Source organism: Mustela nigripes, chromosome 4 (assembly GCF_022355385.1).
Source record: "Mustela nigripes isolate SB6536 chromosome 4, MUSNIG.SB6536, whole genome shotgun sequence".
Lineage (NCBI taxonomy): Eukaryota > Metazoa > Chordata > Mammalia > Carnivora > Mustelidae > Mustela > Mustela nigripes.
In genome coordinates, this window is record NC_081560.1 from 125,495,668 (window position 1) to 125,519,052 (window position 23,385).

Below are 23,385 nucleotides of genomic sequence, written 5' to 3' on the forward strand. Positions count from 1 at the left end.
GAACTCATACCGCAATTCAGCAACATGGCAAGGTACAAAACCAATGCACAGGAATCAGTTGCTTTTCTATACACTAACAACGTGACTGAAGAGAAAGAAATGAAGGAATCAATCCCTTTTACAATAGCACCCAAACCCATAAGACACCGAGGAATAAACCTAAACAAAAAGGTAAAAGATCTACACTTTAAATAAGTCAAGCGGAGAAAGACAACTATCATATGATCTCCCGGATATGAGGAATTGGTGATGCAACATGGGGGCTTAAGGGGGTAGGAGAAGAATCAATGAAACAAGATGGGATTGGGAGGGAAACAAACCATAAGTGACTCTTAATCTCACAAAACAACCTGAGGGTTGCTGGGAGGAGGAGGGTTGGGAGAAGGGGGGGTAGGGTTATGGACATTGGACAGGGTATGTGCTTTGGTGAGTGCTGTGAAGTGTGTAAACCTGGCGATTCACAGACCTGTACCCCTGGGGATAAAAATATACTATATGTTTATAAAAAAATTAAAAAATTTTTTTAAAATTAAACATAAATAAATAAATAAAATATTTTAAAAAAACTACACTTTAGAAACCACAGAACACTTTTTATGAAAGAAATTGAGGAAGACACAAAGAGATGGAAAAGCATCCCATGCTTATGGATTGGAAGAATAAACATCGTTATAATGTTTACGCTGTCCAGAGCAATCTACACATTCAGTACAATCCCTATCAAAATTCCATCGACATTTTCACAGAGCCAGAACAAACAATCCTAAAATTTATATGGGACCAAAACGATCCCGAATCCCCAGGGGAATATTGAAAAAGAAAACAAAAACTGAGGGCATCACATCAAAAGAAATGAAATCTTGCCATTTGCGATGACATGGATGGAATTAGAGGGTATTATGCTGAGTGAAATAAGTCAATCAGAGAAAGACAACTATCATATGTTCTCCCTGATATGAGGAAGTGGAGATGCAATGTGGGGGGGTTGGGGGGTAGGAAAAAAATAAATGAAACAAGATGGGATCGGGAGGGAGACAAACCATAAGACACTCTTACTGTCATGAAACAAACTGAAGGTGGCTGGTGGGAGGGGGCAGGGAGAAGGTCATGGGGTTATGGACATAGGGAAAGGTATGTACTATGGTGAGTGCTGTGAAGTGTGTAAACCTGGCAAATCACAGACCTGTACTCCTGGGACTAATAATACATTATATGTTTATAAAAAAAAATAAAAAATTAAAAAAAAACTGAGGGTATCAGAATACATGGCTTCAAGGTATATTACAAAGCCATGATCATCAAGATAGCATTGTATTGGCACAAAAACAGACACAGAGATCAGTGGGACAGAATAGGGAACCCAGAAATGGACCCTCAGCTCCATGGTCAACTCATCTTTGGCAAAGCAGGAAAGAATATCCAGCGGAAGAAAGACAGTCTCTTCACAAATGGTGCTGGAAAAATTGGACAGCCACATGCAGAAGAATGAAACATGCACAAAGATAAGCCCAGAATGGATGAAAGATCTAAATGTGAGACAGGAATCCATCAAAATCCTATAGGACAACACAAGCAGTAACCTCTTTGACCTTGACCACAGCAACTTCTTCCCAGACACATCCCTAAGACAAGAGAAACATAAGCAAAAATGATCTACTGGGACTTCGTAAGAGAACAAGCTTCTGCACAGGAAGGGAAACAGTCAACAAAACTAAAAGACAAATTATGAAATGGGAGAAGATATTTGCAAATCATGTAACAGATAAAGGGCTGGTACCCAAGATGTCTAAAGAACTTCTCTAACTCAACCCTCCACAAAAAAATAATCAGGTTAAGAAATGGCAGCTGACATGAATAGACTCTTCTCCAAAGAAGACATGCAAATGGTTAACAAACACATGAAAAAATGATCCATATTGCCATCAGGAGATGCAAATCAAGACCACAATGAAATACCACCTTAAACCAGTTAGAATGGCCAAAATTAACAAGACGAGAATCAACAAATGTTGGCAAGGATGTGGAGAAAATGGAACCCTCTTACACTATTGATGGGAATGTAAGCTGCTACAGCCACTCTGGAAAATAGTATGGAGGTTCCTCAAGATATTACAAATAGGGCTACCGTATGACCCAGCAGTTGCACTACTAGATATTTACCCCAAAGATACAGATGTGGTGAAGAGAGGGGCATATGCACCCCAGTGTTCATATCAGCAATGTACACAATAGCCAAACTGTGGAAGGAGCTGAAATGCCCTTCAACAGATGAATGGATAAAGACAATGAGGTACATATATCCAATGGCATATTACTCAGCTATGAGAAAGGATGAACACCCATCATTTGCATTGACATGGATGGAATCAGAGGGTATTATGCTCAGTGAAATAAGTCAATCAGAGAAAGGCTGTTATCAGATGGTTTCACTCCTATGTGGAATATAAGGAATAGTGCAGAGGTCCATGGGGGAAGGGAGGGAAAACTGAATGGAAAAAAATCAGAAAGGGAGACAAACCATGAGAGACTCTGGACTCCAAGAAGCAAATTGAGAGTTGCAGAAGGGAGGGGGCTGTGGTGATGGTATAATTGGGTAATGGGCATTAAGGAGGGAATGTGATCCTGGTTTTTGATAGGGATTGAATTAAATGTATAGATTGCTTTGGGTAGTATAGGCATTTAAACAATATTTGTTTTTCCAAAGGGAAGTAATTTTTATAGAGAACTTCTGACATGTTAGGTACTGTGTTTGGCACTATATATTTTCATACCAATTAATTTTGATATATCCAGGAATTATTATCTCTATTGACAGGTGAAGGAAGTGAGGCTTAGTTTAAAGTGTCTTAGCCGTGGTCAAACAGTAGGAAGTGGTCAGACAGATCCAGTCTACAAGCCCATGCTCCCCCAATCACCCTGGGCAGTCTCCCAGTTTTGGGAAGCCAAGGGGTTTATCTTCTAGGAAGAAATCGATGATGAGATCAAGGCTTGGAATTCTGGGGCAGTCTATCTTTTGAGAAGAGGAGCTAGTGACAGAAAAAGAAAAGTCAGAGAAGTTTAAGACCCAGCTACCAGGAAAGTTACCATGGAAGATAGTGTCCCTGAGTGCTTTGAAAAGCAAAAGGATGGCCAGTCATCAAATTATTCAAAAACATCAGGAAGAATGAGGAGTGAATTGGATTTGGTAATTAGAAGCTCAAGCCTGACCTTGGTGAAAACCGATTTTGTTTGTTATGAAAGTAGAAGCCAAATTATAACGAGCACACAAGTTCATAAGAATTAAGGGGAGTAGATTTTAAGTTCATGAGAATTGTGGGGAGCAGATTGTAGGTACTGTGAAAGGAAGAGAAGAGCCAATAATGATGGCGAATCTCAGAATTTGGAGTTCCAAGGAGAAGGAGATATGGAAGATCAGCCGTGGATAGAGGTGCTTTTTGAAATAGGAATTAAGGTGGTAAGTAAGGAGTCATTACGGGCATGTTTGTGCATGTGTGAGAAATTTGGGCAATTTATATATGTTTGAGAAGAGAGGTCACTCTACAAAAGTAAAAATAACAGGATCTCTGTATTGGAAATTCCTGTAAGTGCTTTACGAGCTAATTTGTTATTCCTATTTTACAGATTGGGAACTTTAGGTTCATAAATTGATCAAAATCAAACTGCAGAGACCAACTCAAGACTGCGCAGTTCTAAGTCCAGGCTTGGGTTGAAGTCAGCAGTGAGTAACCCGACGTAGCCCAGGGAAGACCGCAGAGGATAGGGCTGGAACTACACTTCCCAGTGTGCCAGGCGGGGCGGGGCGCGGGCGGGGAGGGCGCAGGCTCCTTCCCAGAAGCAAAAGCGGAAACAAAAGAGTCTTGCCGGCGTCCCCGCCCGCACACTCGCGCACACTCGCGCTCGGGCGCACACTGAGCAGGCACTGGCGCCCGGAGCGAGCCAGCGAGCAGCGAGCAGCGAGCCGGGGACCCCGGGCTGAACCAGCAGAGCAGCCAACGAGTCGAGCCCGCGAGACCCTACGCCCCCGCGCCCCGTAGCTGCCGCCAGCCGGCCGGTGTCCCCGCCGCCCTCCCTGACCCATGGCGCTGAAGAGGATTCAGAAAGTGAGTGCCCGGGCCAGGCCTGGGGCGACGGGGCGCGCTTCAGCTCCCTGCCCACACTGACCCCGGCGATGGTCCCGAAAGACGCGCCGGGAGGGCACGGGATGGGAGGGTGCGCGGGGATCAGGGGGCCAGAGATGCCGGTGGGGCCAGCGGGCACTGGACAGGTGAGGTGGGAGCAGGGACAAGTCCCGGATAGCTTGGAAGCCGGGGCCCCGCTGCGCGCTAGCGCCGGAGCTGCGCCGGGAGTCCCTGGGTGGAGATCCTTCTGTGGCTCCAGACCTTCCCAAAATCTGTGCTTTAAGGTCACCGCTGGATTTTGCCCTACACTGGTCTAGTTTTGGCCCCTGTCATGCTGTTTTCTCCACACCCGTTCTTTTCTGTTCTTGCTTCCCCGGGCTCCCTGCGAGGGCAAGGAAGGTGTGGTGGGCCTGCAGGCTGTCTCCTCGATGCTGTTGGGTTTGTTCCGTTTCTCCTCTGCGGTTGGCTCCTGCTCAGATCCCTGAACAGGCTGGAAAAGCCCATTTGGGGCCCAGATGCCAGGAGAAGCCTCTTGCCTCTTCTATTTTGGTACCTCTTCTGCTGCCACTTCAGGTCACATAGCTCTAGTGAAAACATAGTTGCTGATACACAACAAGATGACCTCCTGGCTGTGATTCATCGTGAGTCAAGCCAAACAGGTCCCCCCCTCCCCCCATGATAAACTTACATGTAAAGTTCGAGACACAACAAAAACTGCCACAATATAAGTTGTTTGATGCTTTGACACATGAGTATAGAATGAAGAAGAAATGTATACATTCATTCAACAAATATTTATCCATCCCAACTCTGTAAGGAATTGCCTTCTCTTGCATAATACTGTATTTATTGCTACTGTTTCAGATGTGAATATCTTACAAAATTGGGGTTGGGCCATTTTTTTTTTTCTGTTCACTTTTATTTCTTATTGGGTTATGGGTCTATTCACTGACACAGGTTTTAGGAAGGCTTTATAGTATATGGAGAACGTGGAGAATTTATTTTTAAATGGGGAGTGTTTCAGTAAGTTAAGCCAACAGCATGCCATGCAAATAATTTTAGAAGAAATCAATGCTACAAATAATTTTACCAACTTTTTAAGACATGAAGTGATGGAGATATATACATTGTATTCCAGTCACAACTGGTGGCATCTTCTGGTACAGAGGACAGCAACTTTCAGGTCCAGCCTTTTTTTTGTTCAGATGCTGAATGTGTAGGATACTGTTTTTGTGTGTGTGCCATTTGAGGGTCTTCTCTCTATAAAACATAAAGGTAACTGCATTTATAGATTCATGTTTTCTGACTTGAAGGTAATGCAGTTACACATTCAAAATTACCCTAATTTCAAAGCCCTAACCAGCATCTTTGTCATGACTGGTATGCTTATTAATAATATGTAATATTGGCTTACATTTTAATTAAACAATACACCTGTTCCAAGGAAGTTTTATTTTTTTTTTTATTTTTATTTATTTTTTTTTTATTTGACAGAGAGAGATTACAAATAGGCAGAGAGAGAGAGAGAGAGGGAAGCAGGCTCCCTGCTGAGCAGAGAGCCCGATGCGGGACTCGATCCCAGGACCCTGAGATCATGACCTGAGCCGAAGGCAGCGGCTTAACCCACTGAGCCACCCAGGCGCCCTGTTCCAAGGAAGTTTTAAACTCCATTTCCTTCTTTCTTACTTGTGAGAATTCTTCACAAGACTTTGCATATACAATAGATTTTAAGTAATGTAGAATTTTGTCCACAGTAAGTAGACAGTCAAAGAAAATGGACATTATTTGTAAATACTTTACTGGGCAATTGTCAGTCATGCTGAATATTTATAATACAGAATACACCCAAATCATATTTTTTTAAGCTATTAGTTACTATTGGTTTATAACTGAGTTGTTTGGTTAAAAAAAATCACATAAAATTGATGATAGACCTGTAACAAATTGATATTTTGAGAATAAATTGGGGGGTCATATAACATCCCATCTCTGTGTGCCAGTCTTTGGCTTTCCTTTCCTGTTATCAGGAAAGTTGGCTTGCACAAATCTCCTTTCCAGTCATCACATGTTCATATCATTCCCTCATACTTTAAGGGGTGTTGTTTTGTGTGATTCTACACTTTTCTTACTGTTTACACCTCCTTGATTAGAAGCCAGTTCCAATTAAGGTGTGTGTGCTGTTTACCTTATGAACAGTTACAGAGCCATCTTTGATATCATCCTTATGTAAATCCTTACTTGAATCTTGCATGTTCTAACAAAAGAAGATACATATTAACTCTCTGCCTTTCTTTTTAGCTGTATTGAGGTAGCAGGGTCAGATACCTTCCAGGTCATTGGGTTGTACTTTTTGTGTACCCAAAGTGGCAGACCTTAAAGCTGTGTAAAACCTCAGAAAACTTCAGTTTGGAGTTGAGTGGAGGGCAGAGGCTAGAGCCAGCATCGAGGGTAGTGTATCAGAAATATTTGTGGGACATTTTCAGACTGTCCCCACTGCTGCAAATGGAAAGATATGGAATCCCCCAGATGGGCTGGGGTGGAAAAAAGGTTGAGAACCACTGATGTTCTGGTCTATTATTATTCATTTTTTTTTAAAGATTTTATTTATTTGTCAGAGAGAGAGCGAGTGAGAGCGAGCACAGGCAGACAGAGTGGAAGGCAAAGTTAGAGGGAGAAGCAGGCTCCCTGCGGAGCAAGGAGCCCGAAGAGAGAGAGAGGAGGAAGCAGGCTCCCTGTTGAGCAGAGAGCCCGATGCGGGACTCGATCCCAGGACCCTGAGATCATGACCTGAGCCGAAGGCAGCGGCTTAACCCACTGAGCCACCCAGGCGCCCATCTATTATTATTCAAAGAAGGAACCTGAGACCAGGAGTGAAGGAGTGCTTTGTCCAAGTTAATCTCTGAAGAAGTGACTTGGCATATTTGAGAATGTTTAAAAAAGTTCATGACTTCACATTTTTTCACTTCATATGAAAAGATTAAAGATGGTTGAATTAAAATTGTATGTATATGCAAAGCGTGTAGATATCAATGCTTAAAATATATTTTTATATTAGAGTATGCTGAATGATTTCATACTCTTATTTAGACATCCAGTGCCAGTTTTGCATTTCAGCTCATAAATTTACACACCCGTGCCCTATTTTTAGATATAGTGGAAGATGTTATCAGTCACCTAAATCACTAAAGGGAAAAATTTAGAACAAAATCTGAGGAAAGACACCTAAAATATGTTTGAAAAAAGAGGATAGTTTTTCACCTGGGCATCTATTATTTTCTAGAATTATTTCTAAGTGTTTCTTTTGTCAATGCAACTTTTAATCCTTGATAAGTCTATTTTGGAAATCACTTTTAAGATTATGAATGTTATATCATAATACTGAATGTTTTGAAAACCAAGGGGAAAAATAGGAGATCCTAATATAGTCATTATTATCATCTTAGTTTGTTTCCTTCTAGACTTTTTAAATGTGATAAATTGAAGTTATGATCACCAAAGTAACATAGGCTTTATTGCCTTTTTGGTCTTTGGAAAAGAGAAGCAAAAGAGTTTTGTTTTACAAATATAGCAACACAGGTAACTACTCCTTAGTGTATAGTTCTGTCCTCAAAATGGAATATTTTCCTTTTTAAAAAGCCCTTTAACTTAAAATGTATATATAAATGGATTATAGTACAACTTTATAAATGTTTTGAACTGCTGAGTTTTTTGATTTGTACAATTCCACATTAAACACTTTATATCAGTCTAGAAAACCTTTAGGATACTTAAAAAAAAACCCCAGCCCTCTGTGAATAGAGCATCAAATAGAGGAAGATCTGGTTTTTATTTCTGGCCCTGTTACTTAATTAGCTTATTTCCCTATCCATACAATGATACAGTATTAAGTACAACCAGCATTCATAATATATAAAGGTTACTCTGTGATAGATTCAGTTCTGAGTGTTTGACATATATTGATTGATTTAGTCTTTAGTGGGCCCAAGAAGTAGATATGATTGTTATCCCTATCTTACAGATGATGAAACTGAGTCACAGAATTGTTGAGTAATGTACCTGAATATCGTATCTAGTAAGTGGTAGTGCTAGAATTTGAAACTAGACAGAGGTCATCAGATTCCATGCTCTTAACCATTTTAGTATATGGATTTTCTTAACCAAATGGACTCATATCTATTATATTTAAATTGATAGACACATAGAGTTAAATGAGTGTATGGATGTAAGTTCTTTGCAAACTGGACTGTTCTATACACATGTAAAGTGGTATTATCATTAAGACTTTGGCATATTTAATCATGCATCATTCTGTGTGTTGATTGTGCATTATAAATCTCCGCTCTGAAGTAATGTACACTGGATCATTAAACATGGTAAATGAATAATATAACTTTGTTTATTTTTGTTCCATCACTTAAAATTTTTCTTCTCCAAAAGACTTTAGAAAAATTGTAATTTATAAATGTTCTGTCGAAAGTATCATTTCACTTGAGAAAACTATTTATGAACTGATACAGCAATTTAGTTCCTCAAGTGGCTGTGAATAGCAGTCGACTGTTCAGATTGCACAAATACGTTAGGAAGACTTGCAGATTACAAGATTTAATCTAAGATTCCAGAGTCTTTCAGTAAAAAAGGATGTAAGTTCAACAAAAATTTTTTAAAAGAAGAACACAGTATTTATGCTCCATGATAAAGTGGTTTGCCTTGAGATGAAAGGAAGACAGTGTTCTTTTTCTAAAAAGCCACCATGTGAATTTTTCTTTTAAATCTTTGTAATTAAGCTCAATCTTCTTTTACCCCAGGTAACATGTATTTTTCCTTCATCATCACAACAGAGGTATAAAAAAAGAAGATAACCTATTAAAAAGTTCTGAGGTTCCTTCTCTGTGGAAGTAAATAGCATAGATCTAAATAAAGGCTATTTATGCCTATTTTGGAAGCCAAACACATATTATAAAAACCAGCTTAGCAGGATGTGGGATTGCCCCTAGTAAAGTGGAGTAGCATCCTCACTTGCTTTAGTTCCCTGAAATACATATCGAAAACATATTTAATGAGTGACACTAATCAAAATAATAAGCCTCATACTCTCCACTAAGCTGAATTAATGGTTGTCTGTAATGTTTTGGCTCTCTTCCCTTCTTCACTTCTTTTTAACAGTAGAGGAACTGATACTATGTTAATTAAAAACAGATACTGAGATATTTGTCCTCTCTCCTCTTAACCCTAAGATGCTAGACTAAATGATGCTGTAGTATATAATCCAGATTTTTAGGCATTTGGAAGGATCCTCAGATCACCTCAGAACATCTCTCTGAAGGCAAAACTTGTTCTGTTTCTAGCTTGCTGTGTTGGTCAGATGGCCTGAGGTTTTTCTGCTTTTAATTGATTCTGGGATGAATCTGTGAAGGTTCAATTACCATATTAGGCAGTATGTTCCAGGAGTTGTCCTTAGTATGGGGAGGAAACTACCATCCTGAAGTTTACAGTTTAGTGCTGCCCATCCTCTTTCTGGATGTTGCCTCCACTTCTCTCTATTCATTTTATTCTGTTTTTTTTTGGTGGCTCTTCTCCTTCAGTGATACCACATTGAAAATCCTTTCAGATTTATGAAAACCTTTCCAGTAGGGATGAGGTTGGGATATTGCTTTGCTTACCTCAAATTTCCTTAGTAGTGCAAATCTGCTGATTCTCAGTCCAGGTGACTACCCTCCTTATGTGAGCAGAATTTGGATTTCCTTAGAGGAAACCAAAGAGACCTGATGGCCTGGGCTCAATGTTCTTCTGTAAACCAGTAAAACTCTGGCCTGTGTTTTTGCTTCCCCCAAATTTTGATGTGTTGTATTTTCAGTGAGTTAAAAATATTTCCTAATTTCCCTTTTGATTCTTCAACCCTTATTTAGCAAGTTTTATTTATTCTCCCAATATTTGTGATTTACAGATAGCTTTTTATTATTGATTTCTAAGTTAATTCCATTGTGAACAAAGAACTTGTTATTTGACTCCTTTTAAATTTTTGGGACTTGTTTTATGACCCAAAATATGGTCTGTATTTTTTACTTACATAATAATGATTCCATTCTAGTGCTCAACATAGCTTTTGAATGAAGATGTTTAATAATCTCTAGCCTTAAGTTTTGCCAGTTTCTGGTTGATGTTCATAAAGCCTAGGTTATTTCTAAGGAATGAATGCCAGACTAAGTCTTACACCTTCCCAGTGTCTTCTAGCACTTTTATGAATTTCCAGAACAGGGGTGATGAAACCAGTTTAGTGGGTCACAAACAGCATTTAAAAAAAAAAATGTAATACAAAATATTAATGCTTTCGGTGTAGTAGGGTGATAATTGTTTCATGAAACTTTTAATTATGTATTTGTGTCCCTGTGCTTGTGTATATGTGTACTAGGTTGTGATGTATGTATTATGTTTGTCTTGTTATGAATTGCTGTAAGGAAAGTTTGGAAATCATAATATGAAATCCTTAGATAAAATCAATATTATTGAAAATACATGCCACACATTTATATGTATAGACATATATATATGTATGTATAGAGAAAGCAGATGAGTATATATACACAAAAATACATACACATACACACACATACACAATGTCAAATGTTGTAGTCTTAGAAACAATTCTCTTTGATATAAACTTCAGTGCTCGTTTTTTACCAAAAGTTGTAGCATTTTATAGTCACTGATGTACAACCACAATATTGAAGAATAGTGCTGGGCGATACAAAGATTAATTGATTTATTATGCAGATACTTATTAAGTACCTGCTATATACCTGTCATTTGGGATAGAAGTATAAGAAGTGATGTTTAATAACAAATATTTGGTAAATATTGAAAGGTATTTAAGTTGGTTTTAAGAAATTGGCTGCTAGCTTTTATCATTTCATTTTGTCTTTATTTTTTCCTGAAGCATCATCTTTCTTGATGACTCTGAAGTAAATGTACTTTATGATTACTTGTACCTTATGTATAAGTAATGTACTTTACGATGTACTTGATTACTCTGAAGTAAAAAAAATTATGAAGTAACTTTTCTTAATGTAGCATTGAAAATGCTCTGTGTTGTATGTTCTGTTATGTGTCAAATTCTATTATGTATTTTGAAAAGTTGTATGTAACTTCTTATCATGTTTTTCTTGCTTCTCAGTGTCTTTGAACACAAACACTCCTCCTCAAAGCTTATGGAGTGGTATTTATTTCTAACCTTTTATAAAATAGAAGCCCCTGGGAAAAGATAAAAAGAACCCTTTTCATTCCCTCACTCGTCACACTTTTGTTTCTCTCGAGCATGGCTGAAACTGTGCAAATGGCCTTAATTCAAGTACTGGAGCATTGTTGGCTCCAATGTTGATTGAGAATAATGGGCTGTAGTTACTACAGTCTTGAGGTGAATATTGTTTTGAGTGGGAAGAGTGCTGGAGTGGAAGTCAGATGGTTGGACCCCTTGTTATAGCTTTGGCCAAGAAACCTCATAGTCTTTATTTTTTATTTTTATTTTTTAAAAAGATTTTATTTATTTATTTGACAGAGAGAGATCACAAGTAGGCAGAGAGGCAGGCAGAGAGAGAGAGGAGGAAGCAGGCTCCCTGCTGAGCAGAGAGCCCAATGGGGGACTCGATTCTAGGACCCTGAGATCATGAGCCGAGGCTTCAACCCACTGAGCCACCCAGGTGCCCTAGTCTTTATTTTCTTTATCTAGAAATGTTATGCATTGAACTAGATAATTTCTGTTGTCCTTTCTGATTTATAACTTTAGGCACACCTAAAGAATGTTATTTGCTGTTTGTTTTGTTCAACTGACAGTAGAAATGGTCACAAAAACAAATATTAAGCATGGGATGGTACTTTGCTGCTGTATGAAACTTGAAGTAAAATTCTATTTACTTTGAGATGTCAAAATTGAAATTAATGTTGGCATCTTAATGTATAAGATAAATGAGTCTTTTAATATGTCTTATTCTTTGATTAAAAAGCAGTTATTTGTGATACAAATAAGATACATTTCTGTTTTTGTATCAGTATCATTATAAGCTTTTCTAATTCCATTTAGCTTCCATCTGTTTCACAGGCATCTTTATACTTTAAAGATTGTTTTAGCCACATATTTAGAAAATTGCCATACAGCTACCTTATATGTAGTAGATTTTTTGGATTCTAGTGAATTCATTTATGGAGCACCTTCTGTATGTAAGGCATATACAAAGTGAGATAAGGAGAAATATGGAAAAGTGACATATACCCAGCATTATCTAGGAAATTTAAAACTATTAAGGGTAAGAAAAGTGCCATTAAAGATTAGGTAGACTTAGGAAAGTACCATAAGGAAAATATAACATAACTGAAAAGAGAGTCAAAGTAGGAGAGGTGAAATTTATTTAGGGAAGATCAGGAAAGATTCTATGGAGGAGATGGAATTGGATGTTAAGTTTGGAAGAATGGGTAGCATTTTCAAAGACAGGGCTCATAAAGGGAGCTACAGAAATGAAGGCACCACAAAGTCCTTATCCTGTTCTGGAAGGAACAGATAATTCTGCTTTTGTGAAGCATTTGGGGGAATAGTAGGCATTAAAGTTCATACTGTGGAGGGTCCTGAAGACCCATGCTGAGAAACATGTCCTTAATGCAGAAGTTTGGGGAAGCCATTGAAGTTTTTTGAGTAAGGAAGTACATTCTTAATCATATTCTTAGGTATGCATTCTTGCCCTCATAGAATATAAGATTGTTTACCATTTGTAATTACAAATCTGTTGAATGTCCTGAGAAGGGGAGTATAGGGTACTATGAGAAAATAGCAGGAACCCTTTGAAGGGTTCAAGGAAAATCTTACGGAAATGTTTAAGATGAGATAAAGCAAATCAGTGTGTGTTGGGGGGGGCTAAAGGGTGGGGGGTAGGGGAGGTGCTTAGGAGTCTTCTATCTAAAAGAAAACTATGGACAAGATGGCATTTGGGGGACTTTAAAGTTATGACTGGTACAGAGAACATTGGTTTAGAGTTTGAATTACTGGAAAAAGTATATTTTTATCATAACACTTCATAAAGTAGATTGAAATACAATTTTTACTGGGATGCCTTGGATTTGTCTAAGATACATTTTTATTTATGTACTTATTATGATGGAAATATATATAAAGGAAGTGGCTGGGAGTCTTCTCTTTAAGAGGAAGCCATGTTTTAAACTAGAGGCAAGATAGTATTTTGGGAAATTGAAAGTCATTATGGCTGCTGTTGAAACCACTGGGGAAAAGTAGTTGCAGATCTGAGGCATTGGGTAGATAATGCACCTAATCTTTACCTCAAATGTTTATTCTTAATTGTGCTATTTATAGCTCTGATGCATTAAATACTACTTGGATGCAGCAAAACCAGTAGTGTCATTGCTTTATTCATCTTCTTCCTTTTGTGTAGAATTTGGCATTATTATTATTATTATTATTATTATTATTATTATTATTATTTTAATAGCCTTTACCAGAGATACCAGATCCAAAGAGTGAAGCAGCTAGGGCCAGTTTGTCAAAGTGAGTTTGGTTCCTATAACTTAATTAATTGGATATCATTAGCATTTTGAAGTATTCCAGGAAGAATCTACATGGTTAAAAATAAAGCTGCTTTTTAATTTAAGGGTTTAAAGAGGTTCTGTATTTGGAGACCTTTCTGACAATTGTTTGATATCTCTCTATTGAAATAGCTCTAGTCAACTGGATAAGGAGATCAGAGTCTGAACTGTAAGTCCATGAAATATTTATTTACAGACAAACCAAATATAGCTCATATATCCCTTTAGAGAAAACATCAGAAATGCAATCTGGTAAGAATCACTGTCTTGTTTTAGGAGTTTTTAGGTAAAGATGGTTGTGTCACATGAGTTAACAGCCTTTTGAGCCAGGATTTTTGAAATGCTTTCATATGTTCTGGATTCAGTAGTTTAGATTTTTGACTGTTTATTAGTCCCTGTGCGCAGGCTACTTAATGTTCTTTACACACATCCAGTGGGATATGTATTCTATCTATTACAGAGATTTAGACCTTCTGAATGTTGAAGCTAGAGAACAACAATGCTTTTTCAGTCTGGTCGGCATAATTTTTTAGAGAATATTTAGTGCATAGTGTCATATTAGGTTTCATGGTAAAGAAGGCTGCTCTGACTGTTCATTCTTTACTGTTTAGATTGGACTGTTACCCTTCTGGGAGCTGAGAGATTAATTTGGGCTTCTCTTCTACATTCCCTTCTTTGTTTCCTTTTATTTGTTTACTTTCTTTGAATTGGGCTGCCTCATCTACTTTTAGATTTTAAGTTCCCTAGAGGCAGGGACTTGTGTCTAGGTTGGTTTTATGGAGAACAGTCAGCATATTGTGGGGGTGTTATAAATGTACCATCTGTGCCAATTTAAAATTCAGTTTCAGACCTCTTAGTACTTTCCTTTGTGTCTATTTGGTTATAGAAGTCTGAACTAGAATAGAGCTGCTTAGCCATGTAAGGCTATGTAAATCCATTAAGTACACATTTTTGTGGACTTATAATGCTTCTATAGTTTTAGTCATAACATAGGGACACAATCTTGTAATCTGTCTTTCATTACTATATCTTATACTTTTATTTTAAAATTTAGATATCCTCATCAGTTTTCTTTCTTTGAGTGTTAATTACACTGGAATAGAAAATTGTTTCACTGACACAGAATGCTTTTGTCTGGGGCATACTTTAAACCAGTTTGATGATATTTATTGCCTGATCTGTGTTTAAGTATAGGGTTGGTTTGTTTAAGGCTTACTTTGTCTCAAAGGAGGAAAAGGGTATTGGATCAACTATGTATTTCAATTTTAGCTTTTAAAAGTTACTGGAAATGAAATATACATTTACACATAAACACAGTGTGTTTACTGTAATGAGTTATTTTTGTATATGGATTTATAACTAGTCTCATTGTCTGATAGACATCTGTTACATTATAGGATTTCTACATATTTCTCTTAGGTATATTCCTGGCAGTAAACTTGCTGGGTCATTGAGTATTCCAGTGTACAGCTTTGGTAGTGAATGTCAAACTTTTCTTCATCCACCAGCAGCATGAGAGTTCTAATTGCCTTACATCTTTGCCAACCCTTATACTTTTTTCTGGCTTTTTCATTTTAACCATTCTTTTGGGTTTGTAGTGGCATTGCATTTCCTTGATGCCTAATGAAGCCAAGAGCCCCTCTTATATGTATATTGGCCATTTGGATAGTCTTTCTTTCTTACAGCTTCTTTTGCCTTATCCAAGTCTATCTTTTAAAAATTGATCTGTAGGTAAAGTTTTTACATATTCTGGATATGGGTCTTTTGCCAGATATATGTACTGTAAGTATTTTCTCCTATTAGTTGCCTTTTAACACTTTTAGTGTATCTTTAATGAACAAATGTTCTTGATTTTAGTCAAGTCCAAATTTTTTTCTTTTATTTTCTCTTATGGGTAGTGCTCTTTGTATCCTGTTTAAGAAATTTCTGCCTCCTCCAAGGTCATTAAGACATTTTATGTCTTCTTTATAAACACTGAGACACCTGGCTCAGGAAGTGAAGCATGGACTTTTGGTCTCAGGGTTTGAGTTTGAACTCCATGTTGGGCATAGAGATTACTTAAAAATAAAATCTTTTAAAAATACATAGAAGTGTTATTTTATCTTTCATATTTAAAACTAAGATCTATTTAGAATTGATTTTTGAATAAAGTTTGAGGTAGGAGAGGTCAGGGTTTATTCTTTTTCCCATATAGTACCCAGATGACCATCTACTGAGAAAAATTTTCTTTCCCTCCATTAGAATGCCACTGACTTCACTTTTAATTTTTGAGTACTAAGTTTGCCATTGTTTTCTTTCCATTTGCAACTCTATTTGATAAAGTTAGTGCTCATGATCCCACTCAGATGTTAAATACCATCACTTTTACTTCTACATCAAAAGGCTATTTGTTTATCAAAAACAGTGATAATATTCTAAGTTGGGTTTGAAGGATATGTTATCCATTTCTTTGAAGTATAACTGTCTGCAGGGAAGCTTTGTAGAGCCCTAGTGAGGCACCACCACACTGAAGTATGTGAAAGACACCCCTTGGTTTTTGCTCACTTCCTGTGTGGCAAAATGCAGCAGCCCCAACTGCTACTTGTAATAACTAGTACATACAAAAGAAAAAGAAACAACAACAACAAAAATTAATAATTTTTCTGTGCCCCAGCAATCCACTCTTTTTGCAAATAAGAGTTATATATATTTTAAGTACAGTATTGTAGGGTGACACAGATTTAAAGGGGTGGAGTAGGAAGTAATCTCTGAAGCAATATATGTGGCTTTTCAGAATTTACCAGATCTTACAATCTTATTTATTAATGTTTCATATCTGTGTTTATTTTTGATTTAGAACGTAGTTTGTGTCCGTCAAGATATTTTATAACAGTTCCTTAGTAGATCACACTTCTGTCTTAGGAGAAACTTTCTAGAACTTCTTAGAGTGTTCTGAACTTGAATAAACACTATTAAGTTTCTAAGAATCCAGAGGCCTGCTTTCCTATACTTTTTAAATTGTATCTTATGAAGTTCTTTTTCTCCACAAACCAGTTCTCCTTGAATTTCATGGGTCAGTACAATCATCAACAAATATGTCCAATGATTTAGGAGGATTATGAGCATCATAATCTGATACCATTAATTCTTTAAAACATTGGGAGGGTAGATTTGGGATGAGAATATAAAAACTGAGTCATGGGGCACCTGAGGGGCTCAGTTGGTTAAGTGTCTGCCTTCAGCTCAGGTCATGATCTCCTGGTCCTAGGATCTAGCACCACATTGGGCTTCCTGCTCAGTGGGGAATCTGTTTCTCCCTCTGCTCCCCCCACCGCAACTCATGCTCTTTCTCTCTCAAATAAACCAATAAAATCTTAAAAAAATAAAAATAAAAACAGAGTTGTGATCCCTATTAGATAGGATATGGAGACGTTTAATAAACTTCTGCTATGATTAGTCCACTGGTTAAATTGGTCATGGGACAAAAACCAAAAATAAAAAATTATCCATGTCCCCCAACTGCAGCCCTGTTTCTGGGCAGCTCTGTCACCAAGGACTGCCAGTGGTTAGAAGACAACTTTACTTTGAGACTGGTCAACTCAGCACAAACTCCTAACTGCTCTTGGAAAAGCAACCAAAACCTGTATATCCTGACAGTATGTCAGCAGCATCCTAAGTAAGGTATAAGGGTGGAATATTTAGAGTTTTGAGGTCTTCTAAACCAGAAAAACCAAAGCCAAAATTTGTAACGAGAATTTTGTGTGGCTTTGGCTACTTTGTTGCCATAGATTTTGTAAGTTGAAAATAGTTGTGGCAGTAGCATGAGTTTTTAATATTTTTTTTTTTAAAGATTTTTTATTTATTTATCAGAGAGAGAGAGGGGGAGAGAGCGAGCACAGGCAGACAGAATGGCAGGCAGAGGCAGAGGGAGAAGCAGGCTCCCTGCTGAGCAAGGAGCCCGATGTGGGACTCGATCCCAGGACGCTGGGATCATGACCTGAGCCGAAGGCAGCTGCTTAACCAACTGAGCCACCCAGGCGTCCCGAGTTTTTAATATTTTAATGATTAATATTCTCTTGAGATTCATTTTTAGGTAAGATTATATATTACTTAAAAGGCTAGCCCTGTGTTTTTAAGTAAACTGCATTATTCATACAATACCTGTTGTTATATTTTATTAAATGCAGTCTACATATATGCATGAGGGAGTAATTGATTTTGATTCTGTTGTCAAATCTAATGATTTGTTTTCCTAAAAAGATTGAAATTTGAGATGTCTATTCCCTGCTGATCATGTTATTACTTAAATTTTATTGGTTAACTCAGATGATATCACACACCTTATACAAAAGGTATTGTGCTGAGTATTGTGGAGGAATCCATGAATAAAATGCATAAAGTCCTGGATTTTAAAAAACATTCTGGTAGAAGAGGAAGGTGAGGGAAGATTAGCATTTTTTTTTTTTAAAGATTTTATTTATTTGAGAGAGACAGAGCATGAGAGGGGAGAAGGTCAGAGGGAGAAACAGACTCCCTGTTGATCTTGGAGCCGGATGCAGGACTCGATCCCGCAACTCCAGGATCATGACGTGAGCCAAAGGCAGTTGTTTAACCAACCGAGCCACCCAGATGCCCCTCCCCCTTTTTAAAAGATTTTACTTATTCATTTGTCAGAGAGAGAGCGCACACAAGCAGAGGGAATGGCAGGCAGAGGGAGAAGCAGGATCCCTGCTGGGCAAGGAGCCTGATGCAGGACTTGATCCCAGGACGCTGGGATTACGACCTGAGCAAAAGGCAGCTGCTTAACAGACTAAGCCACCCAGGCATCCTGAAAATTAATGTTTCGTTTCTTTTCTTTCTTTCTTTCTTTCTTTCTTTCTTAAGATTTTATTTATTTATTTGACAGAGAGAGACATGATGAGAGAGGGAACACAGCACAGTGAGTGAGAGGGGGAGTATCTTTTATACATGTTAGGTATTAAGCTAGGTACTTCCATGGTTTTTTTTTTTTTTTAAGACTTTATTTTTTAGAGAGAATGAACGAGCAAGTGGGGGGAGGGGCAAAGGGAGAGGATCTCAAGCAGACTCTGCACTGAGTGTGGATCCCATGGCAGGGCTCCATCTCAGACCCTGAGATCACCTGAGTCCAACACTTAACTGATTGAGCCACCCACGTACCCCCATACTTTTGTGTTTTTATTCAGTGGTCTGCATAGTTCTTCAGGATTACCAGTGATGTCCCCATATGAGGTACTTGAGACTCAAAGAGGTTAAGTTGCCCAAAGTCCCGCAGATAGTAAGGGTTAGTGCAAGGCCAGGTCTGATCCAAGTCTGACTCTAAAACTTATGTTTTTAAAGTGGCTGTCGAGAAGACCACTGTTAAGGAGAATGGGTATAATTTGGGCATAGGGAACTAGAAAAAAAGGTTATTTTAGAAGAAAGAAAGTTATGAAGGCCAGGAGACTTAGCCATGTAACATCCAGGTAATCAGTTGAAACCTGACTATATGGTTCTCAAATTTTGGGTCTTAGGACCTCTTTGTATTAAAAGTATCGAAGGGGTGTGCCTAGGTGACTCAACCCATTAGAATTCTGACTCTTGATTTTGGCTTAGATTGTGGTCTTGGGTTTATGGGGTGGAGCCCTGTGTTGGGCATGGAGCCTGCCTGGGATTCTCTCTCTTTCCCTCTGCCCTTCCCTCTGCTTGTGAGCTCTCTTTTTCAAAAAAAAAAAAAAAAAAGAAAAAGAAAAAAATATTGAGGGCTTCAAAGAGCTTTTTTGTTTGTATGGTCATGTCTAATAATATTTACCATATGATAATCTAAAACAAATTTAGTTATAGTAATTTAGAAATAACAAAGCTATTACATATTAATACAAATAACATTTTTATTAAAAATAACTTTTCCAAAACAACAAAAAAGTGGCATTGCTTTTTTAAAAAATTAATTAATTGATTGATTAATTATACAGAAATCACAAGTAGGCAAAGAGACAGGCAGAGAGAGAGAAGGGGAAGCAGGCTCCCCACCAATCAGAGAGCCCAATGCAGGGCTCAATCCCAGGACCCTGAGATCATGACCTGAGCTGAAGGCAAAGACTTAACCCACTCAGCCATCCAGGTGCCCTGACATTGCTTTATAAATGTTCAGATCTCATTAGTCAGGCTTATAGATAATAGTTGAATTTTCACATCTGCTGAGGAATTCAGTCTGTTACAATATCATATGTCATATAACTGGAAAACTCCACTGTATACTCAATTAGATACTGAGAATGAAAAAGACAAATAGCATCATAGTTTTATTGCAAAATTAATGTTGATGTCCATAGACCTCTTGAAGGTGTTCTGGAAATGCAAGGGAGTTCTTTGGAATATTACTGGGTAGGCTTGGACCAGATAATGGAAAGACTTCATTGGTTGAGTTTGATTTTAATAAGCAGTAGGGAGCCACTGAAATTTTCTAATGGAAGATTGAAATAGAGCTGTGCTTCTAAGAAGATTATTCTACAAACAATGCATTTAGGGAAACAATTCAAGTTGTACTATAACTGGTTTTTGAGGTAACTGTAGGAAGCAGTATAACAGGTATTGAGAGTATGTTGTATTTTCATCTGACTATAAGTGAAGGAAAAGAGAAAGAAAGGAGTCAAAATGATGCTGCGATTTTGAACCTGGTGGCTGGTAGACTAATATTCTATTAATAGATGTAGGAAACAGGAAAAGAAGCAAGCTTGAAAAAGAAAGTAGATTAGATTTTGGAATATATAAAAAAAGTTTACAGTATTATGTTGAAATACATTTAGTCTTACAGAAATGTTATAAAAAATAATAAAATTCACATGTATTCTTCACATAATTTTCCTTAATACTTACAACTTACATAACCAAAACGAAGAAAGTAGCATAAAGTACAATACTATGAACTAAACTACAGACCTTATTTGGGTTTTACTAGTTTTTCTACTGTCCTTTTCTTGTTTGAAGATCTAGTCTGGAATCCTACATTGAATTTAATTGGTATGTCTCCTTAGTATATGTATTCTTAATCTGTGACATTTCCTCTATCTTTCCTTGTCTTATAAAAATTATCTAGTGAAAAGAGAAGACACTTATTATAGGTGTAGTGGAAAATACCAATGTCCTTTAATTTTTAAAAAATGCCTAAGAACCTGAGTATTAAAAAAATCACTAATTTTTATATAAAAAGTTACAGAAGTATTGTTAAAGTTGAAACAAGAGACATCTGGGTGGCTCAGTCAGTTAAGCAGCTACCTTTGGCTCAGATCAAGATCCCAGGGTCCTGGGATTGAGTCCTGCATCAGCCTTCTTGCTCAGTGGGGAACCTGCTTTTCCCTCTCCCTCTGCTGCTCCCTCTGTTGTGCGTGCGCTCTCTCTCTCTCTCTCTTTCTCCCCTCAATTAAATAAACAAAATATTAAAAAAAAAAAAAAGTTGAAACAATATAGAAGACATAAAGGAAAAATGACGACCCATTCCCAGAAATAGTAGCTAATAGTTTGGTGTGTATTTTATTTATTTTTTATGCATGTATGTATATATGTTATGGGATCTGATGGGCTTATCCTTCTGTAACTTGTATTTTTCACTCAAAAACTGTATTATAGGCACACAACATTTTTAAATGTAGTATATACAGATCTAGCTCATTCTTTTGAATGGCTGCACAGTGGTACATAATGTGGCTGTATCATGAAACCATTCTCATATTGATAGAATTTTAGGTTATTCTTGGTTTTTCATAGTCACACAAAATGCCTCACTAAACATCCTAATATATGTATCTTTGGGATTTGGACAATTATTACTATGGGGTGGAATTACCAGGTCAGAGGCTGTATGAATTTTCCACTTTCAAGGTTGTTACCAAATTGCCGTTTAAAAGGATGTGTCTTTTTTTTTAAAGATTTTATTTATTTGACAGAGACATAGAGAGGGAACACAGCAGGGGGAGTGGGAGAGGGAGGGCTTCTTGCCGAGCAGGGAGCCTGATGTAGGACTTGCATGACCTGAGCCAAAGGCAGACACTTAACGACTGAGCCACCCTAGTGCTCCCAAAAGGATGAGTCTTAACTTAAAAGTCCCTCCAGTAGTAAATGACATGTTTATTTTCCACTAAAGCTATGGATGAAGTATTCTAACAGGTCAACAGTGGTTTGGTAATGGTCTTATGGGTGTTTACACGTTGCTCTCTGTTTTTTTTTTTTTTTTTTTTCCTTTACAAAGCATTGCTTTGCTTTGTTTTGCTTTTGTAACACAAACACACACTCATATATACCTCTTAATTAAAAATAAATGGTTTCAAATGCTTTGTCTTTGGATTTTTTTTTTTAACACTTTTAATCAGTGTGAGGTAAAAAAGCATGGCCATGAAGACGCCTATGTGGGGAGCTAATGAAACAGTTATTGGGAAGCTACATACAGAGTGCATCCTAGATTTCAGGGGAGTTGGTGGAGTAGGACAAAGTGTTCAAGGAGTGAGAGCCAGGGTCAGGTCATAAACTGTACTTTAGCGGGGCTCCCATAAGCAGCAAGAATTGTGGAGTTAAGTTTTGGCTCTTATGTGAGTATCTTACAGACTTGAGCAATTTGTATAATTCAGTGTTAATTCTTATAAAGACAGTGGAGAGAAGAGCAAAGGAAGAGATTACTAATCCTTGAAATAACATAGGAATCACTAAATTATTTTTAATACTCCATTTGTGGCTATGGAAATTTCTATATGGAAATAAGAATGCCAGTTAAAACAGAGAAACCGTGAATCAGATTATAAGACTGTTTCTGAGAAACTTGGAGTAAACTAAGTTGAATTTAAAGATTTATAAGTAGTTCTTGGTTTCTTGTGTCTTATCTAAAAGTATAGTAGCTGGGGTGGAGGTGGGCAAGGTGGTGACAGAGTGGGGGACCTCGTTTCATTTGGTCCCTCGAATTTAGCTGGATATCTGTCAAACCATTCTGAATACACATGAATTTAACCTGAGGTGTAAGAAGATTTATCTGGATCTCTACAAGCAGAACAACAACTACTTTTTGCAAGGTAGGAGGTACGGAACCTTGAATCTTCAAGGAAAATATCAGAAGATAAATGAAGGGGGTAGGGAGCCTCCATAAGCCAGTCACCAGAAAGTGATATAACACCAGAGCAAATCTGCTCTAGTAAGAGACACCCCTTTTAGAAAAGGGCACAGGGGATGAACAGGGCAGAATTTTAGGTGGATCATTGTGGTATCAGGATTCCAGGAGACTAAGAAAGAATGGGGGAGCCTAAACCAATAGAATGCCCAAGCAGTTGAGTGGGTAGACTGGTTTTGGTCAGTGAGCCCAGAAGGGACTCTCAGCTCTGGTCACATAAACCATGAGCCAAGCCTGTAGGGAGATCTCTGGACCACCCTGAAAAGGACTAGAAGGTGTGGGCTGTTTAATATTCTAAGGGAGATATAAAAACAGCTTGCATCCATGATACAGCAATAGATTTCAGGGCAGTGTGGCTCATGAAAGAACACTGGGGTAGCACCCACCATGACCTGGGAGCTGCAGAAGAGGGTGCATACACGGGACCAAGGCTACTGCAATTACAAAATCACATTGTGCAGAGACGCTCACAAGTATCCATAACTCCTCTGGGAAAGGGGAAATGGCAGGAGCTGTGGGATTCAGCAGTTTGGCTCATAAAGAGGCCTCATCCAT

The 23,385-nt window shown here is 37.8% G+C and overlaps 1 protein-coding gene across 2 annotated transcripts in view; it reads left to right on the forward strand.

The window, feature by feature from the left end:
- Positions 1-3,842: 3,842 nt before the first annotated feature.
- The window catches only part of UBE2D1 (ubiquitin conjugating enzyme E2 D1), a 39,461-nt gene continuing 19,918 nt past the window's right edge, over positions 3,843-23,385 (forward strand). The window contains exon 1 of one of the 2 annotated variants that reach the window (XM_059395813.1): positions 3,843-4,100. In XM_059395813.1, the coding sequence (XP_059251796.1) occupies positions 4,077-4,100 (24 nt within the window). In that variant the 5' untranslated portion in view covers positions 3,843-4,076. Of the gene's footprint in view, positions 4,101-4,153; positions 4,265-23,385 lie in introns of those variants that run through there. The other variant, XM_059395812.1, reaches the window with a different exon arrangement.